The sequence below is a fragment of the Emys orbicularis genome, chromosome 16 (genome assembly GCF_028017835.1).
Source record: "Emys orbicularis isolate rEmyOrb1 chromosome 16, rEmyOrb1.hap1, whole genome shotgun sequence".
Classification (NCBI taxonomy): domain Eukaryota; kingdom Metazoa; phylum Chordata; order Testudines; family Emydidae; genus Emys; species Emys orbicularis.
The window spans coordinates 25,429,806-25,450,433 of record NC_088698.1 but is presented as its reverse complement, the minus strand read 5'-3'; the positions used below and the strand labels follow the sequence as shown (position 1 = coordinate 25,450,433).

The window sequence follows — 20,628 nt, the reverse complement described above, 5'->3', positions numbered from 1 at the left end:
TTTCTGCTTCATTGTAAAAATCAGAAGGCTGCTGGTAATGGAGTTAATCCTTATACAGTTTCCTTTCTATAACATGTTGGGATAGTTTATATCTGTCAAACTCTAACTGAAGGGATGGTCATTGAACAACAGAGCATAACATGCAGTGAATCTGCTTCATTACAGATAAAGTTTAATAAGTTCATCGCTGACAGCTGATGGAGTTAACACACCTAGGTCTGTAAACAGCAATGTAATTAGTGATGGTGAGGTGTAGTCAATCCAGGGGTGCTCCTCAGTTAGACTTCGGTTTGTTTTCAGGGTGTCTGCTTTGTACTGCAGGGGAGAAGAAAACCATTAGTTGTCACAAAATAATATGCCATAATTTTTTGAGCTTGAATAATAATAATAATATGGGCGTGACCAAACTTTATGGACCCTAGCTGTAGCTGAAGGAACCCACTGCTCTAACCACAGCATAGACTGGTGCCACCTAGTACTGCCACTTCATCATCTACGGTAATATGTAAGATTTATAGTTCTGGAAAGTTTCCCTTGATCCAGCCATTCTGCTGCCAGCTGCTTGTCCTGTTACTGAGTGAGCTGCTTCAGGAACAGTACGTTGATAGAACTTAGGGGGAAGTGCTGTTGCTTCTGGCAGTTTGGTTTAGTGTACATAGAGCAGGAAGCTTTTCAATACTATAAAATACTAGTAAAGTGAGTGAGGGTGGGAAAATCCAAATTGGCAAACACAGTTTTGTTTAAGCTATACTGTATGTTATTACAGGTCAGGAGTGGCTTTGACTTACCCTAGATAGAAAAATGTAAACTACACTTTCAGTGCATTAGGTGTAAATTCATGGCTAAGATCTTAATACCATAAATTTATTTGCTCATAGAACAATTTATGTGCAGCTCTGTGGGTTAGCAAGTATTCTGAATTTCCCTTACCTTAAATTTATCTGGGACATCCTGTTGATTCAGAGGGAAGAGTCTTACAAACTTGAAGCTTTCTGCTACCACATAAAACGGTTTATTCTGAGCTTTGGCACACACAGCCATTTGATTTGTACCAATCTGCAGAGACAGTTTAGATGGAAAACAGTATATACACTCAGTACTAGAGCGACAGTAAACTTCCATGGTTCCAACCAGTAGACTCTTCGAGAGTACTTAACATCCAAACTGAAATCATTTCTGAAAAGCCCGGAACTCTTCATAGAAACCAAGCTTAAGAAACAGACTGCTCCTTTAAAAGAGTTTTATCTGTGCGCCATTACGGGTCACAACACTCCTGTGATCTAGGCAAGTATTATCCTCATTTTACAAAGCAGGAGACTGATGCATAGAGGAAGCAGTAGTACAAAAGGGAACAGAAGCCAGGAGTCCTGACTTCCACTCTCTGTTCCAATAAACGAAGAGTACTACCTACCAGTGTGTTTCAGGTCAGGAAAGTTACATCTTTGTTTATTCTAACTAGCTTTCATATCTAATGTACTCCTTCAAGCCAAAAAGATCTTTCTATCTGCAAACTAACTACTCTTTAGGCTATATTTTATTTTGCATATCAATATGAAAGTTGCAAACAGAATATGGTTATTTTTAAAAAGCAGAGTAAGCAAAATAAAGCCATTGCCTTAGGTACAGACTTTGATGCTGACAACTGTGTAGAACTGAAACTGATAGGACCCTGAAGCAAAATTGATTTAACCTTAAACTTTAGTGTGTTGTAACCATGAAGACTATTCGATTGCAGTGGGCTGTAGAAAGTGGCAACTTATTGTAATAGTCTTAATCATGACACTAATGCAGGGGTTATCCACACATAATTAGCAGCATCGGAGTTTCCTGAATAAACCCCCCGCGTCATCTAGAAGGAGCCCATTAAGCTATAGTGAGTAAAAATCTAATAGAAATAAAATACAAACATTGCTCACATTTTCAAAATCTAACACGCACAGTCAGTGCCAGGTATATGAAGAATCACTAATTCACTACCTCTTACCTTGTTAATAATTCCTCCACTTTCAACCACGCCTTCAGCACCAACTATTACTAGGTTCACTTTCTCCATGATGTAGCTGTTTAAGAAAAAAAGTTAAATCATATAGTGTAGTACTAGAAATGTGACTTAATTTTGTTAATACCTCATGATCATTTTGCTTTTCCAGTAGACTAGTCATTCTTGCAACTATCCAGATATATGCATGCAGCCTATTCATATGTCCTTGGAATTATCCTTCCTTGATCTCCCCAAACAGGAATATTAAATAACCAATGCTTCTCCAAACATACTTGAGGTATTGACCTCAAAAGTTGCTGAGGATATTTTGGCTGAAGTCTACTAGTTATTAGTAATCAGTTACAGAAATTTAGATTGTGGAGGAAAAATAATTTTCCACAACAAGATATTCCACTATTATTAAGTTATTTTACCTCCACATTTCAAGATGGTCACAACCAAAATATACTTTTAAATAATTCCAAATGCCTTTAATCTCGCGTTTTCCCTTCTTTCAATGCCCCCTCACATTTGTTTTCTCCTTCATGGAGAATACTGATAGAAAGAAGATACTTTATACTTTTATACAGCACCTCTCATCCAAGGAGATAGCATGTGTCTTGGTGCATGAAGGAAATGCAACACCAACTAAAATGCTCATAAGGAGAGAAGTTATATTTTTTCAGTTCTGTCTCTAAGAGTTATCTGGCCAGATAACTTAATCAGGCAAGTCACTGATCTCATGTTAACTTCCTTGTAAAATACAGCAAGTTAGAGTGGTGTGTATCTTCTTGACAATTGCCTCTCAGGCATTTTGTATTGGATAGAGAATTAAGTTTTACTAACACACTGTTCATAAGAACATAAACATAAGAACTGCCATACTGGGTCAGACCAAAGGTCCATCTAGCCCAGTATTCTGTCTTCTGACAGTGGCCAATGCCAGGTGCCCCAGAATGAACAGAACAGGTGATCCATCCCCTGTCACCCATTCACAGCTTCTGGCAAACAGAGGGTAGGGACACCATCTCTGTTCCATTCTCGTGCATATACGACTCAAATTCTGGTGTCTAGTAAGCAATTATCAGCTTTTTAAAAAAAAATCCAGTAACTGCACTTATGTATATATAAAGCATCTGACTTTAAAAAAGAAAAAAAAAAACACTGGCAGGCAAAATGGAGCCCTTACTAATAGCATCTCAGCTCCTTTTCTCCCCTATATCCTTAAATGCTACACTTAAGCTTAATTATCTTTTTCAATCTAATATCTAAACATTATCAAATACTTCTGCTTGATTTATGGCAATCACATTATCCTAACTGTCAAAAGATTTAGCTTGTACTAGTAGCTGTGCCAGTTCATACTACAGTGAAAGGTTAAATTAGCAAAACCACCCATTCCAGTTTGAACAAGCTTTTGGGAAGTTCATATATACTATAGTCAAAATGAAAACCAGAAGGACAATGAAAGGCTTGTTAACATCTAAGAATGTAATTAATATACTTACCCAACTGCAGCATCTAGAATCACAGTCACAGGAACGTTGAGCTTGCTAAGGGCCTTTGCCATTTTTTGCCTATTAAAATAATGTTTATGAAGTTTTTAAATCTTTCTTTAAAGAGGTCAGTGAAATTCATAGATGTGATAAAACTAATTTTTTTCAGTATATATGAATGAAACCTGATAGGGCCCTACCAAATTCATGGTCCATTTTGGTCAATCAATTTCATGGTCATAGGATTTTAAAAATTGTAAATTTCATGATTTCAGCTATTTAAATCTGAAATTTCACGGTGTTGTAATTGTAGGGGTCCTGACCCAAAAAAAGTGTTGTGGGGTGGTCATAAGGTTATTGTAGGGGGAGTTTGCAGTGCTGCTATCCTTACTTTTGCACTGCTGCTGGCGGTGGTGCTGCCTTCAGAGCTGGGCAGCTGGAGAGTGGTGGCTGCTGGCCGGGAGCCCAGCTCGGAAGGCAGAGCCGCCGCCAGCAGCAGCACAGAAGGAAAGATGGCACGGTATGGTATTGCCACCCTTACTTCTGCGCTACTGCCTGCAGAGCTGGGCCCTCAGTCAGTAGCTGCCACTTTCTGGCCACACAACTCTGAAAGCAGCAGTGTTTGCATCTCCCTATTAGTAACTGTGGTTCTACAATCACTCCTTTTTTTGGTTTCTCCCTGTTGTATGAAAAACTCACACAAATAAAGGGGAAAACAAGCTGACTATCACAGAAATAGTGAAATTGACAATACAGGGAGTAAAACTGAAGAGTCCCCTCTAATCATTCAGTTTAGAAATCATAGGTATGACTTGTAACTATATAAGGTAAAAGACTCAGACAAATGTGATTAAATTGACAGTTTACTGTACATTTAACACCCAGCTTTTTCCATCTACTTGGTGTTAGATACAAGATACTATGAACAGAGTATACTGTGAAATGTTACTTTAGTGAAGCTGATAAATCACACTTTATCTGCCAATCTTCAGGTATTTCAATTGTCATTAGAAATGAAACTGCCTGGTTGGTTGCACTGGTTGTTGTACAGCGTGTATGGTTTTCCTTTACTTCCTTCAAACTATATTGTAGCCTCTGGAGACTGACAGCGCTGTACAGAGCTGTCAGTAATATACACTACGTAGCATCTTAAAGGGAACTTTAAAAAAAAAAACACAAAAACCACCACATTTTTGGTAAACATTTGTATCCTCCTATTGTTACAAGTAACACTTACTACTATTAGCTTATTTTAAAAAATACTTCAAGTTGACTGTCCTTTTAAGCAATCATTCTTAGAGGAAAAAATGGGTTGCCTAGCAGTGGCTGGTCGTTAAAGTTTTGTTACACCTTAGCTGGAAAGCTTGGGGATGCTGTAATATGTTTAGTTGATAACGGTTCTTTGGAAGGGCGTTGCTGTAGATGATCTGTCAAGAGGGATGTGATGTTTTGCAATGAAATAGTTATCTTTCAATAATTAAAGAATAGGTAAAAGCTGTTTTTAAAATAGGACTCCACTGATGGACATTAGCTCTACAGTATCTTACTAATCAAGAAGACAAAACTGACATATACTTGCCCTGCTTGATCGGGCTGTGATTCAGTAATATAAACACTGAAACGCTTCTTTGATGCAGCAGCTGCCTCTAACACTCTGAGGACCACTCTCGAATAGGCATGCGTTAATATTCGCTGTTAAAGTAACAGACATTTTACTACTTTAGCAAGTTTCAGGAAAGCTTTGTTATTGTCATGATCTCTTGTAATTATTTACCATGCACAAATGTTTTAAACATAATCTTCAGTTACTTTAGATGATATCCCAGATTTCACAAAAATGTAACATTTTAAGAGTTGTAGATACTTTTGGCGACCTGTCCAATATTAAACTCCTGTATTTTTTACAAACCATGGGATGTCAAGCCATCATGAAAATTGGACTTTATAGGACACTTAATTACTGAAGCCCTGACACTGAGAGGGGCTGAGAACCCATAACTTCCATTTAAGCCAGTAGTTGTGGGTGCTTAGTACCACTTAGAACCGGGCCACAGGCTTAATGTCAGTCTGTATGGAAACAAAGGTGGAGGGAGGGGAAAGAAAAAGGGAGTTTTAGAAAATATTTGAATATGTGGCATAAACAAATGTGATGGGTGATAGGTAGGAGTAAAATCTTTATTTGGGAAAGCCAACATCAGATAATGTGGGGTCTCCTTAACAGATGAGGATAAAACCTTTCTATTTCCTCCATCACTTGAAATAATGGAACACCCAGAACAGAGTAATCGGTCCTGACATACTTACAGCACCATCTTTGATAAACGTATGGCAGAGTTTTGCAATTTTGTTTCTTGAAAGAGAGATTCTCCTAAGGAAAAGTTCCCCTCGTTCGATCATGATTTCTTTACATTTTGAATAGTCCTGGAAAAAGCAGTAAGAACAAAAATTAGGGCCCAGGATTACTTTGTGAGTAGTGTTACTTTGTGGATGAGTGAAGCATTACACTTGGTGACAAACTCACCGAGTACTCCAGTGAGGTGAGACTGATAAACCTTAGGAAGAGCTCTCCCCCTGAAGAGACTGCCACCGAAGAGTCAACACCAGATAGAGTTTCAATGGCATTTTTGAGATTTACTCTCAAACCCTGAATGGTCTCACCTGAGAGAGAGAAATGCAAACTTCATTTCAAAACAAGCTACTCATTACATGCTAGACCAGGGGTTCTCGAACTGGGGGTCGGGACCCCTCAGGGGGCCGCAAGCTGTCAGCCTCCACCCCAAACCCTGCTTTGCATCCAGCATTTATAATAGTGTTAAATGTATTAAAAAGTGTTTTTAATTTATAAGGGGGGTGGCACTCAGAGGCTTGCTATGTGAAAGGGGTCACCAGTACAAAAGTTTGAGAACTACTGTGCTAGACAGAAGTTTAGGTGTATTCTGGTATGGCACTAATGGGTGTATTTTAAAAATTTCCAAATGACTAACTTGGTATTTCTCCTCCTGGGATTACAGTGGAAGCTTATTACACCATATGAAAATTTTTCAACTGATTCCATAAGTTTGAGTACAAAATCTATAGTCTTGTAAGCCCTACCTGCCGCATGCCCTCCATCCATCTTTCTCTAGAATAACAGTCATCTAAAAAGAGAATATAAACACTCCTGAAACGTGTATTACCGCCAGGAATGAAAACCGATGAAATACTACTACATAGTCAACAGCAGTGTTGACTGCTCCTGCCTGCCCATCAGTGTGTTTTGATTGTAACCTGAAGGAACACGTTCTTGCCGCTAATGAGGTAATTTAGCACCCATGCTCAGTCAATGCTTAGCCACTCTGTGAGTAGAAGAGCACATATCCAATGAAGCAGATTATATTTAATGAAACAAACACCAAATACATTTTGAAAACTTTTTTGGTACTATTTCTGTTTCCCAGATTTTGATTAGTAATGCACGCTTCTCACAGCATATGCTCATTTCTGCACAACATCTACCAGACAAGTTTCTTATTTCTAACTTTGGATGGAGTGTAGCCTGCTTTTTTTGCTCAAAGACCTCCATGTTTAACTCTTCTCTGAACTTTAAAAAACAGTATGACATTCAGGTTCAAAACACAGGGCTTGCCTTTTACTGCAATGCAGGAACTGGACTGTTAGTTTTGCTTGTGAAAAAGAAAAGGCAGGATCTTGGAAGCAGAGATGAACCGCAGTATAGCTTGCTTCTTGAGAAAGCAAAAATTAAATAATCACCTGAAATGCAACAAAGCTCTGAATTTCAGTCACCTGAAACACCATGAATGTGATTAGGTGTGTCAAATATTTAGGGTTGGCAGAATTTGATTTTTTGTTTTAAATAATTTTGATGGATAATATCAATAGTTATTTGTGAGCATTTTTAATTTTTATTGATTTGCATTTCACAGTTCTGCAAATTTGGGGGTTTTTAGCATCTTTTTCAGTTTTTATCAACTAACAGTTTTCACAGTTGCAGGAAATTATGGGGGTATCAGACAACTTATTAGGGAGCTTTCAGAGTAGCGGCCATGTTAGTCTGTATCCGCAAAAAGAACAGGAGTACTTGTGGCACCCTAGAGACTAACACATTTATTTGAGCATAAGCTTTCGTGGGCTACAGCCCACTTCTTCCGTTTTTTCCCCCTGCTGATAATAGCTCGTCTTAATTAATTAGCCTCTTAGAGTTAATATGGCTACTTCCACCTTTTCATGTTCTGTATGTATATATCTCCTTACTATATGTTCCATTCTATGCATCTGCAGAAGTGGGCTGTAGCCCACAAAAGCTTATGCTCAAATAAATGTTAGTCTCTAAGATGCCACAAGTACTCCTATTCTTTTTATTAGCCTCATTCAATAATGATCAGGCAGCATTTTTCTTACTTTGCCTATTTTTAAACGTTGATAATTATGGATGGAAACATTTTTTGTCGGTTTGTGTGCGGACGGTGAAATCGATGTTTATAAAAACGGAATCCGTCCAAGCCTATCAATACTGCAAGGTGGTCGGTGAGGTGTATTACCCCTGCCCTCTACTGGACGGATTCAGGACTGTTCGTCCTACGGGACCATCTTCCTTTCGCTCCAGGACAGGGGCCTGTGCGCTCGGAGCAGGGTCCGCGGGTTCTAGTCTCGCTCTCGCCCTGCAGCGGAGCACGGGCTGGGCCGGCGTTTGCCAGGGCCCCTGTACCTTTGTCTCTCTTCAGGAACTCCAGCAGCGTGCGGATGGCGGCCACGGCCGAGGCCACGTCGGGATCCTCCCTCATCTGGGCTTTGAAGGCCTCGATCAGCTCTGCAAGGGAGACGGGGCCCGTCAGTCACAGGGACCCGCCCGGCCTGGGGAAAGCCCTCACCTCAGGCTGGCCAGGCCTGGTCCCCCGTCCGGGGAGCGGCCGGGCAGGCGGGATCTCGTCTCGCCCCCGCCGGCAGGGGGCAGCCCCAGGCCGCGAGGGATGCTAGTGCACGTACGCCGCGGCGTACACACCTGCCTCCAGGGGCGGCTCGGGGGAGGGGCCGGTTAATCTCCCACCCCCGGATCGGGCCCCGGCCCCTGTTACCTGCTTCGTTCATGGCTTCAGCTGCCGGCGGGACCGGGCCTCTGGGAGCAGCAAGAGCCGGCTCTGTTTCCCCCTCGCACGCGGAGGGAGCTGCTGTCCCCGCCCGGCCCCTTTTCGTGGTGACACCGGCGCCTTCCCCCACAGGCCGGCTCTTGCCGCATCACGCGTGACGTACGGGGCAGTGCGACTAGTGAGCGGTGACATCATCTCCAGGCGCCGGAAGCGACGGCCTAGCCGGTGTCTGCTCTCTGCCTGCCTGGGGCTGGGCACTATGAGCGCAGGTGAGTCCTAGCAGGGGCCTCGTCCTGCCGCCCGGGGGCCGCGCCGGAAGCGGGGTGGGGTGTCTGTCATCTCGCTCTCCTCAGAGCGCGGGCCGAGGCCTCTCTCTGCTGCCACTTCTCCCCGCCGCGGGGTTTGCCGCTGGGGACCCTCGGCCCTGTCCTTCCTCCTTCCCCAGCCCTCTACTGACAGCCCCGGGGCTGCGCGCCCGGTTGTGGGCGGGGAGCGCCGCTGTCCGGCGGCTGGGAGAGAAGGGGTGGCGGGTCCCCCCAGCGGATGCAACTGCTACCTGCGAGGCCCCCGCCGGTTTGCAATCGGGGGCCGCTGAGCTGGTGCGGAGCGGGGGTTGGTAAGCAGCCAACACCCCCTTTTTTCCTCTTGTCATTCACATGTAGCCCCAGTAATTCCATCTCTCCCCCCATTTGGTTTAAAAAATGTTCCTGCGCTGGGATCTGTGAATCCCAGAGAGGCTGATAAAAATCCTGAAAAGTAGCCCGGTGTAAGCAAAACACTAGAATTAGTTTAGCTCGGGAATAGCCCCTGATACACCGTCTCTTCATTTCTAAAGTGTGTCGTCGTCGTCGTCCCCCCTGTCCCCTTCCCCGTATATCTGGGTTCAAAAATATATAATGCTTCATTATGTATAACATAATACATTCTACTCCCCTTCCATGTTTTATGGCGTTCATGGAATTTTTGGTAATAAACTTATGGAATAACTGCAGTTATGCTGAATCTTAGATGGTTTGATCACACATTCTTGCTAACATTTTTTTTTTGCTATTGTGTGTGAGACTGAAAAGTGTTACTAAAGAAAAACATGTCTAATAGTAGAATATAAGGCCCTGATTCTGCAAACACTTATGCACACTCAATTAAATGGGCATCAAACCAAATAGTATTTTTGCTTATGGATCTTTAAATTTTGGCCTTCCCATATTTCTAAAGAAGCTGTTACTCGATGCCATATTGTCAGTGTGTTGTCTGTTCTCAAACATATGTATTATTATTGCTTTTCTAGATGATGAGCTAAATCTCTTAGTCATCATCGTTGACACCAATCCTATCTGGTGGGGGAAGAAAGTGCTAGGAGAATCAGAGGTAAGGCTTCCTGACTAGCATGGGGTCACAATGAAGTTTTCCAAAAGACTTTTTCTGTAATTTTTTGACAAAATCTGTTTTATTTTAAATGCATGACAATCCAAATTGAACTGCATTTGCTGGAGAGAAACTGGGAAATACTCTTTGAATTCAAAATTATGCTAATATTGCCTTATGATAAAATAGTTGAAATAATGTCTTGTCATGTCTAATGCCGTTTTAAACAAATGATATGCTGGATTGGTTTGCGCTGCAGCAGTTTGTCTGACTGAATACAGGATGGAGAGTCAGGTACTCCTGAGTTCTAATCCAAGTTGTTGTCACTGACTTGCTCTGTAGTCTTGGCCAAGTAAATTAGTCTGAAATTTTCAAAATTGGCCACTAATTTTAAGAGCTCAACTTGAGGCATCTTGGGCCTGATTTTTAGAAGTGTTGAACACCCAAAACTCTAGTTGAAATCAGTGGAAGTTGTCGGTGCTCAGCACCTCTGAAAACCTGGCTGTTGGTTTCTCAGGTTGGACATGCACATTTGATTAGGGGACCCTTGAAAATTGTAAAATCTCTATTCCTTGGTTTCCTCATTCTTAAAACTGGGATGATAATACCCACATCAGAGTTTTTGTAAGGATTAACTAGTTAATCTTTGTGCTGTGTTTGAAGATGCTGAACCCTGTATAAATGGTATTCCAATGCCAAACATGTTCTGGAGCATGACAATGATTATTAGTGGTTCTGAGGGGTGCCAGTCTCTCATATATAATATTAATTTTAATTTCCATTTCTGTCTCTGTATGCACAGACACAGAAGTGGAAAAACACTTTTCCAGACACTCTCCCACGTACTACAGAGAGGATTATCTGCCTTTTGAATTTCATGTTCATTCCCTTTGTAAATTCCAAACCCTAAGGAAAATATTACTTGTATGTGCAGATTTTTTTTAAAGTTCTTATTTAAATTCGGCTCTTCTGGTACATCTATTTTTCTGAGCTTTTCACACGTGTCCTTTTTTGATTTTTCTTTTTTCAACAGTTTACATTATCAAAATGCCTGGATGCAGTAATGGTGATGGGAAATTCACATCTATTTATGAATCGTAGCAACAAACTTGCTGTAATAGCAAGTCATACACAAGAAAGGTACAATAGCTTTCTTATATAGTATCCTTTTTATTTCTAAAACTTCCCTTCATATATTAGTCTTTTGAATAGTTCAGTGTGCTGTAGAGAATAATTCAAACCAAGGTTAAAATACATGATCTATTAGATACCCTTTTAAAAAAAACAAACGAATAAAAACATTGAGGGGAGGGGATTGTGGGTTGGTGATTATTGAATGCAAAAGAAAACAAGAGAAAGGGATTCTGAGAAGAAAGAGGTGAACAAAAATAGCTTTTGAAATTAAAAATAAAAACATTGACTTTTAAATCTTGACTATTAACAAAAGAGGTGGCAAGTTCCCTTTCTGGAGATTGTCACAATAACAGGGTGATTGCTTGCTGAGCTAAGAAATGAGGGGGAGTTCCTTAAAGGCAGATGGTGTCTGAATGCCAGTTCCCAACAGGATGAGTGTCAGAGAGAAAGTATTTAATGTTGGTGGGGCTTACACCATTTAGGGCTTTGTAAACACACTCCTTACTTACAATAACTCCATAGTTATTGGTGTCCTGGGTACTAAGAATTGTTTGGAATAAAATTTTGTCACAGTGGTTGAATTTGTGGCTCTTCACCTATTTCCTTAAAAACAAATGATTAATACTGTGCTGCTGTTTCTCGCTTTTAGTCGTTTCTTGTACCCTGGAAAGCACTGGGCATTTGCAGATCTCTTTGGAGACGGTGGTAGTTTCGTAGAATCTAATTGCTCTGGCAGCAAAGATGGAAAATATGAATTATTAACTGCAATAAATGAAATAATCACAGAGGAGATTAAAGACCTGATGACAAAAAGTAAGATGATTTTTTGTTAATGAATATAGCCATCTTGGTTAATTTGGTTCCACATTCTCGTTAGTTTTTTTTTAAATACTGTTTAAAGTAAGAAAAATAATACTTTGAGATGTTATGTGAAAAGGACAGTGTTAAGGAGATTACGTTCCACATTACCTATCTTTATAATGATTATAATCTACTTGGGAGCTGGGTTGCTAAAACACCTGTACAACTGATTAGAACACACCTGAAATATTTTGTCCCATTCTAGGCAGCTCAATATCAGAAACCTGTAATCAAGCTGGAGGGAATTCAGAGAAAAGCAAAAAACCTAAGGGGCTGATTTAATAAAGATTGAAATAAGTAAATGTGGACGGTTTGGCTAAATGGTAACTAAGGATATGATCGCTGTCTACAGGTCTGGATGAAGTAAAGGAAATTCCTAAGCTTAATATGAATAACTACAAAATAGCTGGAAAGAGCCCTAGGAACTGATGGAAGCTCCTTTGCATTTATCTTCTGAAGCTTATTCTCCATCATTCCATATTTTGTTAATGTGCAAGAATTTGAGGCCAGTGGGATACTGAATTATCGAACCTTTATTAGAGCCTATGTTTTAATGTTATTTGCCCAAGACACAATTCAAATTAAATGTTTAGTATTCAAATACTTTTAATTTGTACAAAGGTCATTTCTGTGTATTTTTGGATTACAGCTGACATGAAGGGCCAGCAAACAGAAACTTTGTTGGCAGGATCACTGGCTAAAGCACTTTGTTGTATCCTTTTTAAAATACTGGAATTTTCAAAATCTCTCTCTCTCTCTCTATCTTATGTTGTTCACACCGTCATTGTAGGGAATCTTGAACTCTTCTGTGGTAGCATTCTGTGTTAGAATATTGTCAGTTTATTATGCTAAAGTTATGACTTATGAGTATACTACCATCAGATCAGAAACTTCAGTAAAGTGTGTGTTGGTAAAAGAGGGTAAAATTGTTTAGTGCAGGTAGTACATTTCCTGTCTATTTTAGTAAGTTTTGGAAGGTTTATAGATCTGTTTCCTGAATAGAATAAAATGTTTCCTGAATACCAAGTGTAATAGATATTCACAGGATGAACAAGGAAGTAAAAGGTACTGTCTTTTCTTCTACTTGAATATTTACCTGAGTATTAGAACTAGGGGGGAGGGGAAAATGCTGGCCCTTTTTCAACTGGCAGCAGTGGGCAGTACTGGTTGTCCTAATCATCTAAACTACCCAATTTGAGCACCGATTGAAGATTGGTAATATAGGGGTTGACATGTGTAACAGGGTGTGCTGAGTCAGGAGCTAATTCAGCCCGTCACTGTAATACCCACCAGTATATGTTAAGTGGGACCTAACTGGAAGACAGACAGTTGACAGAGGGTGTCAGTTAACTGAATTAGCACTACAACTGAAAGGCTAATGGAAGCAGAAGCAACCCTAGCAGGTGGGTTTATATACATTGACAGGAAGGAAGAGTGGGGATCTTGAAGGAAGGCTGAAGAAGGCAGAACTAGGTGCTGCCTGTACTGTTCTCTTCCTAGAGGCAAGTGGGGCAGCTGGCTATGGAATCTAAATACATGTAAATAACACTGCAGGCTGTGGCCTGCTGAAAGACTATAATGAAGTCTGGTGTTGGTGAAGGAGACCTGGAATGGTTGTGGTCTGTGATTAAGGCCTGAAAGGACTCTTGGGGATCACCTCATGTCACTATATGTAAGTTGATCTTTGTGACAGCAAATTAATAACCCTAACCCTTTTGTGATGTGGACATCTATGCATTGGACTGAAATTACAACCAGAAAGCCATTATGATGACTGTCACACACTTGTGAACTGGTCTGTTTTTGAACCAGTGAACCGTCAATGAGAGACTGAAATTCTCTTGCTTTTCACCATCCAGTTGCTTTTTGAGAATGAATGAATATGGTGGTATCTGCTTTCACACCAATGCTGAATTAAGTCTGCTGCTATTTGTCAGATTTTTCTTTCTTGCTCTTTTCATGATACTTAGTCTTCTCAGTATACTGATAAAACAGTCTCTCATGTACCTGCTGTAAGTGAGGTGTATGATCATACTACACAATTTCAAAGAAAAAATATTGGAGGCTAATGTATGGAGTAACTGTGAAACACTAATGCATGTTTTTGTCTCCAATATGTAGCCAGCCAAGAAATTAAATCAAGAATTTTGGTAAGATCTTCTCTATAAAATTTTCTTAATGAGCTTTGATATCCAGTAGTACTATTGTGTAGGCTAACAGGTGTCAATTGCTTTACCTAGGTCATAAAAGCTGCAGAAGACAGTGCATTACAGTATATGAATTTCATGAATGTGATCTTTGCAGCACAGAAACAGGTGAAGTTAATGTTTTATTGTGATAAATATTCAATTATTTCAATATCAACATGTAAACATAAAGATTGTCTATCCCTGTTATGTATGCCCTTCTAATTAAGGGATACTTGGGGCCGTCTGAGCATCTTCTTGCCATGGGAAGAGACAACTAAGTTAAAATGTAGATCCAGGTCACCACACTGTAACAGAAAGTGGCCACCAGTTCAGTCCAAAATGACTACTGAGCCTTACCCCCTACATCTTAGAATTAGATACTGTCTATTAGGTAAGCTTCATCTGTGGTCCTTCCCATATTACCAGTTATTGGACAGGGAAGGGTGGATGATGTGGTACATGCTATGGTTAAACTAAAATACAGTTCTTTGTTTTGGTGCCGAAGGCCAATAGCCTCAGCAGTCTGTTCATATGAATGTAGTAGGACTTACAACTAAAATAGATCTCAGGAGTAATGGTAATGGAGAGTTATATTTATTGTACTATTGTAACTTCCATTTTCTGTAAGCCTCATCTTTTTGGTTTCAGAATATTTTGATTGATGCCTGTGTTTTGGACTCTGATTCAGGACTCCTACAGCAGGTATAATATACTTTTATTACTCATTGGTTATATTGGTTCTTAGATGAAGAACTGAAAATAACTGTTTTGTGACCACTTGTTTGACACATTTGAAATCATCTTCTCTCAAAGTTTTTGCTCCCTTTGCTTGGAGATGGAAAGATTAGAACTGGGCAAATCAAGCCTCAATCTTGTGCGATAACGAACAGGCTCCTATTTGCTCCCTTTTATGTGACAAAATCTTAAATCAGCTCTCTCCACTTTATCTCCTGGATACTCTGTCACATCAGAAATTTTTTTGATCAGTTCCTCCCCACCCTGTTATTGGAACACACTGTCCTGAGTCTGAACTGTTCTCTACTTAACAAACACTGATTGCTGGAAACTATTGTCTCCTTCCAGGGATAAACATTTGTTGAAAAGGCACTGGTTTTGGTAGTATATACGGATCAAGAATCTTAATGTAGGATAGTACAAGAAACAATTGAGGATTCTTTTTATTTAAATTATTGATCGGGGGGAGTCTTTCAGTTTTAAAATCTCAACTGGGAATCAAGCAAAAAAAATGTTCTCAGGTATATAAGCAATGTAAGAACAACTATGGTTTTAAGAAACTTAATTTAAAAAATAAAGTTGGCTCTGTATCTAAGTGTGAGGTCCATTGACATCTACTTATTTCTAACGGCTGTCCTTTACTGCAGTACCAAAGAGAGGGGAGACACTTTCTTGCTCATATCTCTCTCCATGGACAATCCTCCCCCTTTAAGTTTCCCCTGAGGCTGTTCAAAAGCCAGGGATGGAAATATCTGGGGCAAATAACTTCTTTAGAATCTGAAAGCTGTGGGACTTGGAAAAATGTGTGGCTTTTTTAACCTTTCTGTAGCATGTAGCAATTTCTGTTCAGGTTTGTGTCAAAATTGTTCCTATGTTAAGTGCTTGCAATGTATGCTTTCCAGGCTTGTGACATTACAGGGGGCATATACTTGAAAGTGCCCCGGATTCCATCCCTTTTGCAGTATTTGCTGGTAAGTAACTTAAAAAAACACTTGAGGGCTGCTCTGACTCCTGTTGAAGTCAGTTGCAAAATTCCTCTTGACTTCATTGGGAGCAGAAGCAGACTCTTTGAGCTGACGTGGAAGTTGAGCATTGGGAACCCTGACTGCTCGAAGGGATTCAGCTGTTTGATATGCTTCAGTAGATGCTGCAGTGAGAGGTCATGGGAGGGTATGGACAAGCATCATAAGGGACAGGCTTTGCAGGAGGGCTTTCACGCTTGGCTGGCATAGTCATGTGTGACGCTTCACTGTGAGGGGATATCCTAAAAGAAGACTGGGAAACTGAACAAGGGGAAATATCTCTCAAAGTATCTAAGAATGTCACTTACCTGAAGTGCTGGTGCATAACATTGATTTTGCCTGGGGAGACTTGGAGGAAAATGACAATATGATATAAGCTTGTACTACTGAAAGTTATTACTATCTGATGGCTGTTCCTTGGGCTGTTTGAAATGAATTGGTCTAGTCCAGTTCCTAGTGGACAAGTGCCTATGATGCAGAACCCACCAAAATTGACAGCAACTGGCAACCTGTATAGTGCTCAGTGAGTGAATTAGGGGTTTGGAACGGGTCCCATATGAGGAGAGATTAAAGAGGCTAGGACTTTTCAGCTTGGAAAAGAGGAGACTAAGGTGGGGATATGATAGAGGTATATAAAATCATGAGTGGTCTGGAGAAAGTGAATAAGGAAAAGTTATTTACTTGTTCCCATAATTATAATATAAGAACTAGGGGCCACCAAATGAAATTAATGGTCAGCAAATAAAAGCAAGTTCTTCTTCACACAGCACACAGTCAACTTGTGGAACTCCTTGCCTGAGGAGGTTGTGAAGGCTAGGACTATAACAGGGTTTAAAAGAGAACTGGATAAATTCATGGAGGTTAAGTCCATTAATGGCTATTAACCAGGATGGTAAGGAATGGTGTCCCTACCCTCTGTTTGTCAGAGGGCGGTGATGGACAGCAGTAGAGAGATCACTTGATCATTACCTGTTAAGTTTACTCCCTCTGGGGCACCTGGCATTGGCCACTGTCGGTAGACAGGATACTGGGCTGGATGGACCTTTGATTTGACTCAGGACGGCCGTTCTTATGTTCCTATGCCATGACGACTGAAGTATGCTCTTACCTGCAGAGGTGTTTGCAGCAGGTTAGAATATGAGGCACGGTGGTAGGAGGGAATGAGGGGCAGCAAACCTTTCATAACTGTTCTTCGTTCTTTATGGATTCTGTGGATAAATTTGTGACGTGTCTCCTGGGGTATCATTCTGGCACCTCTAACCCCCAGTAAACTCTCTCATGCTTAAAATTGATGTTGAATGAATAGTCATGTCTTAAAATGACTTGATGATTTTAAAAAGGCCATTTTTTATTTATTGCGATATGAGCATCAAAACATTTCCTGGAAGGTGAATGAGGACAAAATTCCCTTCTTCCTCAAATTACTTAATGACCTGATGCAGTCATAGAGGTGAATTTCTTTGGCAAGTGGGAGGGTAACTTTCTTCTCTGCAGTAGTTTTGGTGTATATAGCAAAGTCCTTTAACACAGTTGTTTCCTCCCAGATTCTAAAATACCCTCCCATTTTTTAAATTTATACAGTGGGTATTTCTTCCTGATCAAGAGCAAAGATCCCAACTAATCCTTCCACCCCCCATTCATGTTGACTATCGAGCGGCTTGCTTCTGTCATCGAAATCTCATTGAAATAGGTTATGTCTGCTCTGTGTGTTTGTCAAGTAAGTTTTACAAATCTATTTAACAGAACTGACCTAATTTCTCTTGTTTCAAGGTAACTATTTTAGTGAAACTGGCCTATTCTTTTATTTTCCAGTATTCTGCAACTTCAGCCCTATTTGTAGCACATGCGAGTAAGTACTCTTCTTGACTTTTGTTTGCTTGTGTAGGCTAGGCTTAGAAATGTATTCAGCATATTTTATTTTTTCTTTCTTGTATTATTTCAGGACTGCTTTTAAGATTTCGTTACCACCTGTCATGAAGGCCAAGAAAAAGAAACTAAAACTAGCTATATAGCAACATTATGGAAATACACCAACCATTACCTCCTTCACGTAATTCCATGAAACAGCATGTAGTTGAGAAGGTGGCATTTTTTAATAGGTGTGAAAGAAATAATTGTTCAAAGTGTTCAAATCTATGTTGCTAAACATTGAAAAACGTCACACATTATATGCACCATCCCTGTAAGCAACAAATGGTTGTATTGGTGCATGCTCTGTATTATTTTAAAATCAAATCTCCTATTTGTGACTATCAGGAGCCAGAAACTGCTTGTATAAAGCAGAAGGTGCATTTACCATTATAGAACAACATAATAGCATCCCTAAGTCAGTTTAGAAGTTAGACAGAGAATGCAAATACTTAGGCCCTGATCCTGCATGCATGTTAAAGTTAAAGGTAAGCATGGCTGTATGTGTTTGCAGGATCCAGGCTGTAGTGTTATGGATGGATTCTGTAGTTCTTTTCAACACGGTTTGTTGTTCAATTTAATTTGTGAAGAGGCAAGTTTGATTTTTTTTCTCTCCCCCCCTCCCCCCAATTCCCTTTTTAGTGGGTATTATCTGCTTTAAGTGTGTTTTATTCTTTTCTCACTTTGATATCTTCTCCCCAAAACACAAGTATATTGAAGATTATTCAGGTGAATAATTTTATTACGAGGTAATACAGATAATGAGTAATTTTCCTTTTGAAATTCAGTAACAGAAGCATCTGTGTATTTTTTTTTTCCCCACTCATGTGTAGGAATTTGTTTTTACGATATTTTGAAACTGGAAAACAGTTTAATTGTCTGAAATCTGATAGCAAGTTTCTTTTTTAGATTTGACTTGCACCGAAGAAAGATAATGTAGGAAGGCCTCTGTTACGAATTGATTTTTGTTCTGTATCTCAGCAGGTGAACGCGTGGTGCATGTTCAGTTTTCGAAACCTTTTGTGTTTAACCCAAACAAAAAATTTAATTCTCTATTTTTAATTCCCTATTTTTAATCCGTAACTGTATCTTTTGGTGTTTTAAAATATATTTAATAATTGTTGTACTACTCAGAGGCAATATGGGAATAATTGTTTTCTAGGTAGAAAACAGGACTGTAGATAAATTCTTTTTTTAATGGTATATGCAGGAAATGATGATTTATAATATTTTCATCAGGTTTTTGCCTGTGTTACCATTTTATTGAAAATGCCAGTCTTTTACTGGCTCATTTATTAACTAAATGCAATTTTATATGAACACTGTATTTATAGTTTGCTTTATATAAATATTTGTAATAAAGTGACTTTAAAAAAAAAAAGGCCTTTTTTCCCCTTTATCCTCCCTTTTATAACCTTAAAGGCAAAATCATCAAAGGTTAATTTAGTATGAGGGTCCACACCAGACAAGGCATCTTGCATACTGCTGAGTATCTTGATGAATATTTTAGCCTCAAACGTGTGCAACAAAGAGGGCAATATGGGCCCTTGCAATGTAAAATTAGGCGTGGTTTGTAAACTCTAAGTACTGTTGGCACATCCTGTTACTCCTGAGGGCATTCTGCACCGAAAAAAAAAAAAAAAATTCTGTGCACAATATTTTAAAATTCTTTCAAATGTTATTTGTTGAATAAATATGGAGGCTCCAGCATGGCACAGGGGAGCACAGGCCACTGGCTGCACAGAGGTGAGAGATCACTGTGCAGCTCCCTCCTGGGACACGGACTCAGCAGTGAGGCTGCACCTAACCCTGACACAGCGCAAGGACCAGGCCCTGCCCCAGAAACACCCCAGGGCCATGCCACTCCATGCCAGGTGAACCAGGTGTGGGCAGGCAGGCTCAGCAAGGCAGGATCCAAGTGTGGAGGGGCTTAATGTGGAGAGATCCAGGTGTGTGTTGAGAGGGTTCTGTGTGGGGCAACCTGGGTGCGGGTGGCTCAGTGAGGGATCCGGGTGCAACGGTAATGGGACTCTGCTGGCTCCAGGTGAAGGTGGTTGGGGCTCAAGGAGGAGGCCTGGGGGGGAGTTAGAGCTCAGCAGGGGATCTAGATGCTGGGGGAGTGGGGCTCAGTGGGGTGGAAGCATGGGTGGCTCATCGGGGTGTGCAGGGGGAGTGGGGCTCATCGGGGGGGTTTCTGAGTGCGGGGAAATGAGGCTCGGTGGGAGGGACTGGGTATGAGGGGGTCTGGATGCACAGGGGTTGGGCGGATCGTGGAGCAGCTCCCTATACAGGGATCTCTCCCCCTACAGCTGAGGAGTGATGGGTGTAGGAAGTGGGGCGGCAGGAGGTTTGCAGACATTCCTGCAGCTGGGGAGAATTCTGGGGGTGGGTCTGACCTGGCCCCGGAGGCCATGCAGGGGAAGAGGAAGTCAAGTCCTATCCTCCCCGGCCCCAGCCCAGCCAGAACTAGCAGCTGAGCCCGGCGCAGGGTAGGAGCCATCAGACGGATCCTACCCCTTGCCCCACAGTGATTTAACTCTCTGCTGGCTGCCCTGGGCACCCAAAACATACTGCTGGGAAGGGTCAGATGACTGCTCTTGTGGCTTCCCTTTGCTTCCCCGTCAGAGAGTCATTTTTCTGCAGGGAAGCAAAGAAATCTGTGGGGGACATAAATTTTGCACATGCACAGTGGTGCAGAATTCCCCCAAGAGTAATACTGAATATGTGTTTATTTAGATTTAAGAAAGATGCCTTTACAAGAGCTCTAGATACCCTGACACTTAATTTTACAACTCCACAAAACAGCCACTAGCAAGGCCATTGCTGTGAAGACATTTGCCTGCCCCAGGGAAA

The 20,628-nt window shown here is 40.8% G+C and overlaps 2 protein-coding genes across 3 annotated transcripts; one reads left to right on the top strand and one right to left on the bottom strand.

Moving 5' to 3' along the window:
• Positions 1-141: 141 nt before the first annotated feature.
• On the bottom strand, positions 142-8,670 carry EIF2B1 (eukaryotic translation initiation factor 2B subunit alpha). Of its 2 annotated transcripts, none has more exons than XM_065418004.1 (9): positions 8,550-8,670; positions 8,183-8,284; positions 5,999-6,135; positions 5,782-5,898; positions 5,057-5,169; positions 3,490-3,558; positions 1,985-2,060; positions 931-1,056; positions 142-315 (listed from the first exon to the last, which is right to left on the bottom strand). In XM_065418004.1, exons 1-9 carry the CDS (start codon positions 8,560-8,562, stop codon positions 160-162), a joined length of 909 nt encoding a protein of 302 aa, XP_065274076.1. In that variant the 5' UTR covers positions 8,563-8,670; the 3' UTR covers positions 142-159. The 2 variants fall into 2 exon arrangements, with proteins under 2 accessions (XP_065274076.1, XP_065274078.1); XM_065418006.1 differs by lacking the exon at positions 8,550-8,670 and adding an exon at positions 6,571-6,614 and having other exon boundaries at positions 8,183-8,259.
• An 84-nt stretch (positions 8,671-8,754) lies between these two features.
• GTF2H3 (general transcription factor IIH subunit 3) lies at positions 8,755-19,148 on the top strand. The gene is made up of 13 exons (XM_065417584.1): positions 8,755-8,830; positions 9,850-9,929; positions 10,960-11,066; positions 11,710-11,873; positions 12,571-12,633; positions 12,957-12,986; positions 14,043-14,071; positions 14,162-14,236; positions 14,759-14,812; positions 15,748-15,816; positions 17,449-17,584; positions 17,680-17,716; positions 17,810-19,148. Exons 1-13 carry the CDS (start codon positions 8,821-8,823, stop codon positions 17,877-17,879), a joined length of 924 nt encoding a protein of 307 aa, XP_065273656.1. The 5' UTR covers positions 8,755-8,820; the 3' UTR covers positions 17,880-19,148.
• Positions 19,149-20,628: the final 1,480 nt, after the last annotated feature.

Excerpts from the sequence above, each read along its gene's own strand:
- EIF2B1 (XM_065418004.1), bottom strand. Across the intron at positions 5,899-5,998 it reads TCACCTCACTGGAGTACTCG|GACTATTCAAAATGTAAAGA; the intron begins GTGAGTTTGTCA and ends TGCTTTTTCCAG. Across the intron at positions 1,057-1,984 it reads GTGGAGGAATTATTAACAAG|ATTGGTACAAATCAAATGGC; the intron begins GTAAGAGGTAGT and ends CTGTCTCTGCAG.
- GTF2H3 (XM_065417584.1), top strand. Across the intron at positions 14,072-14,161 it reads AAATTAAATCAAGAATTTTG|GTCATAAAAGCTGCAGAAGA; the intron begins GTAAGATCTTCT and ends TGCTTTACCTAG. Across the intron at positions 17,717-17,809 it reads CCTATTTGTAGCACATGCGA|GACTGCTTTTAAGATTTCGT; the intron begins GTAAGTACTCTT and ends GTATTATTTCAG.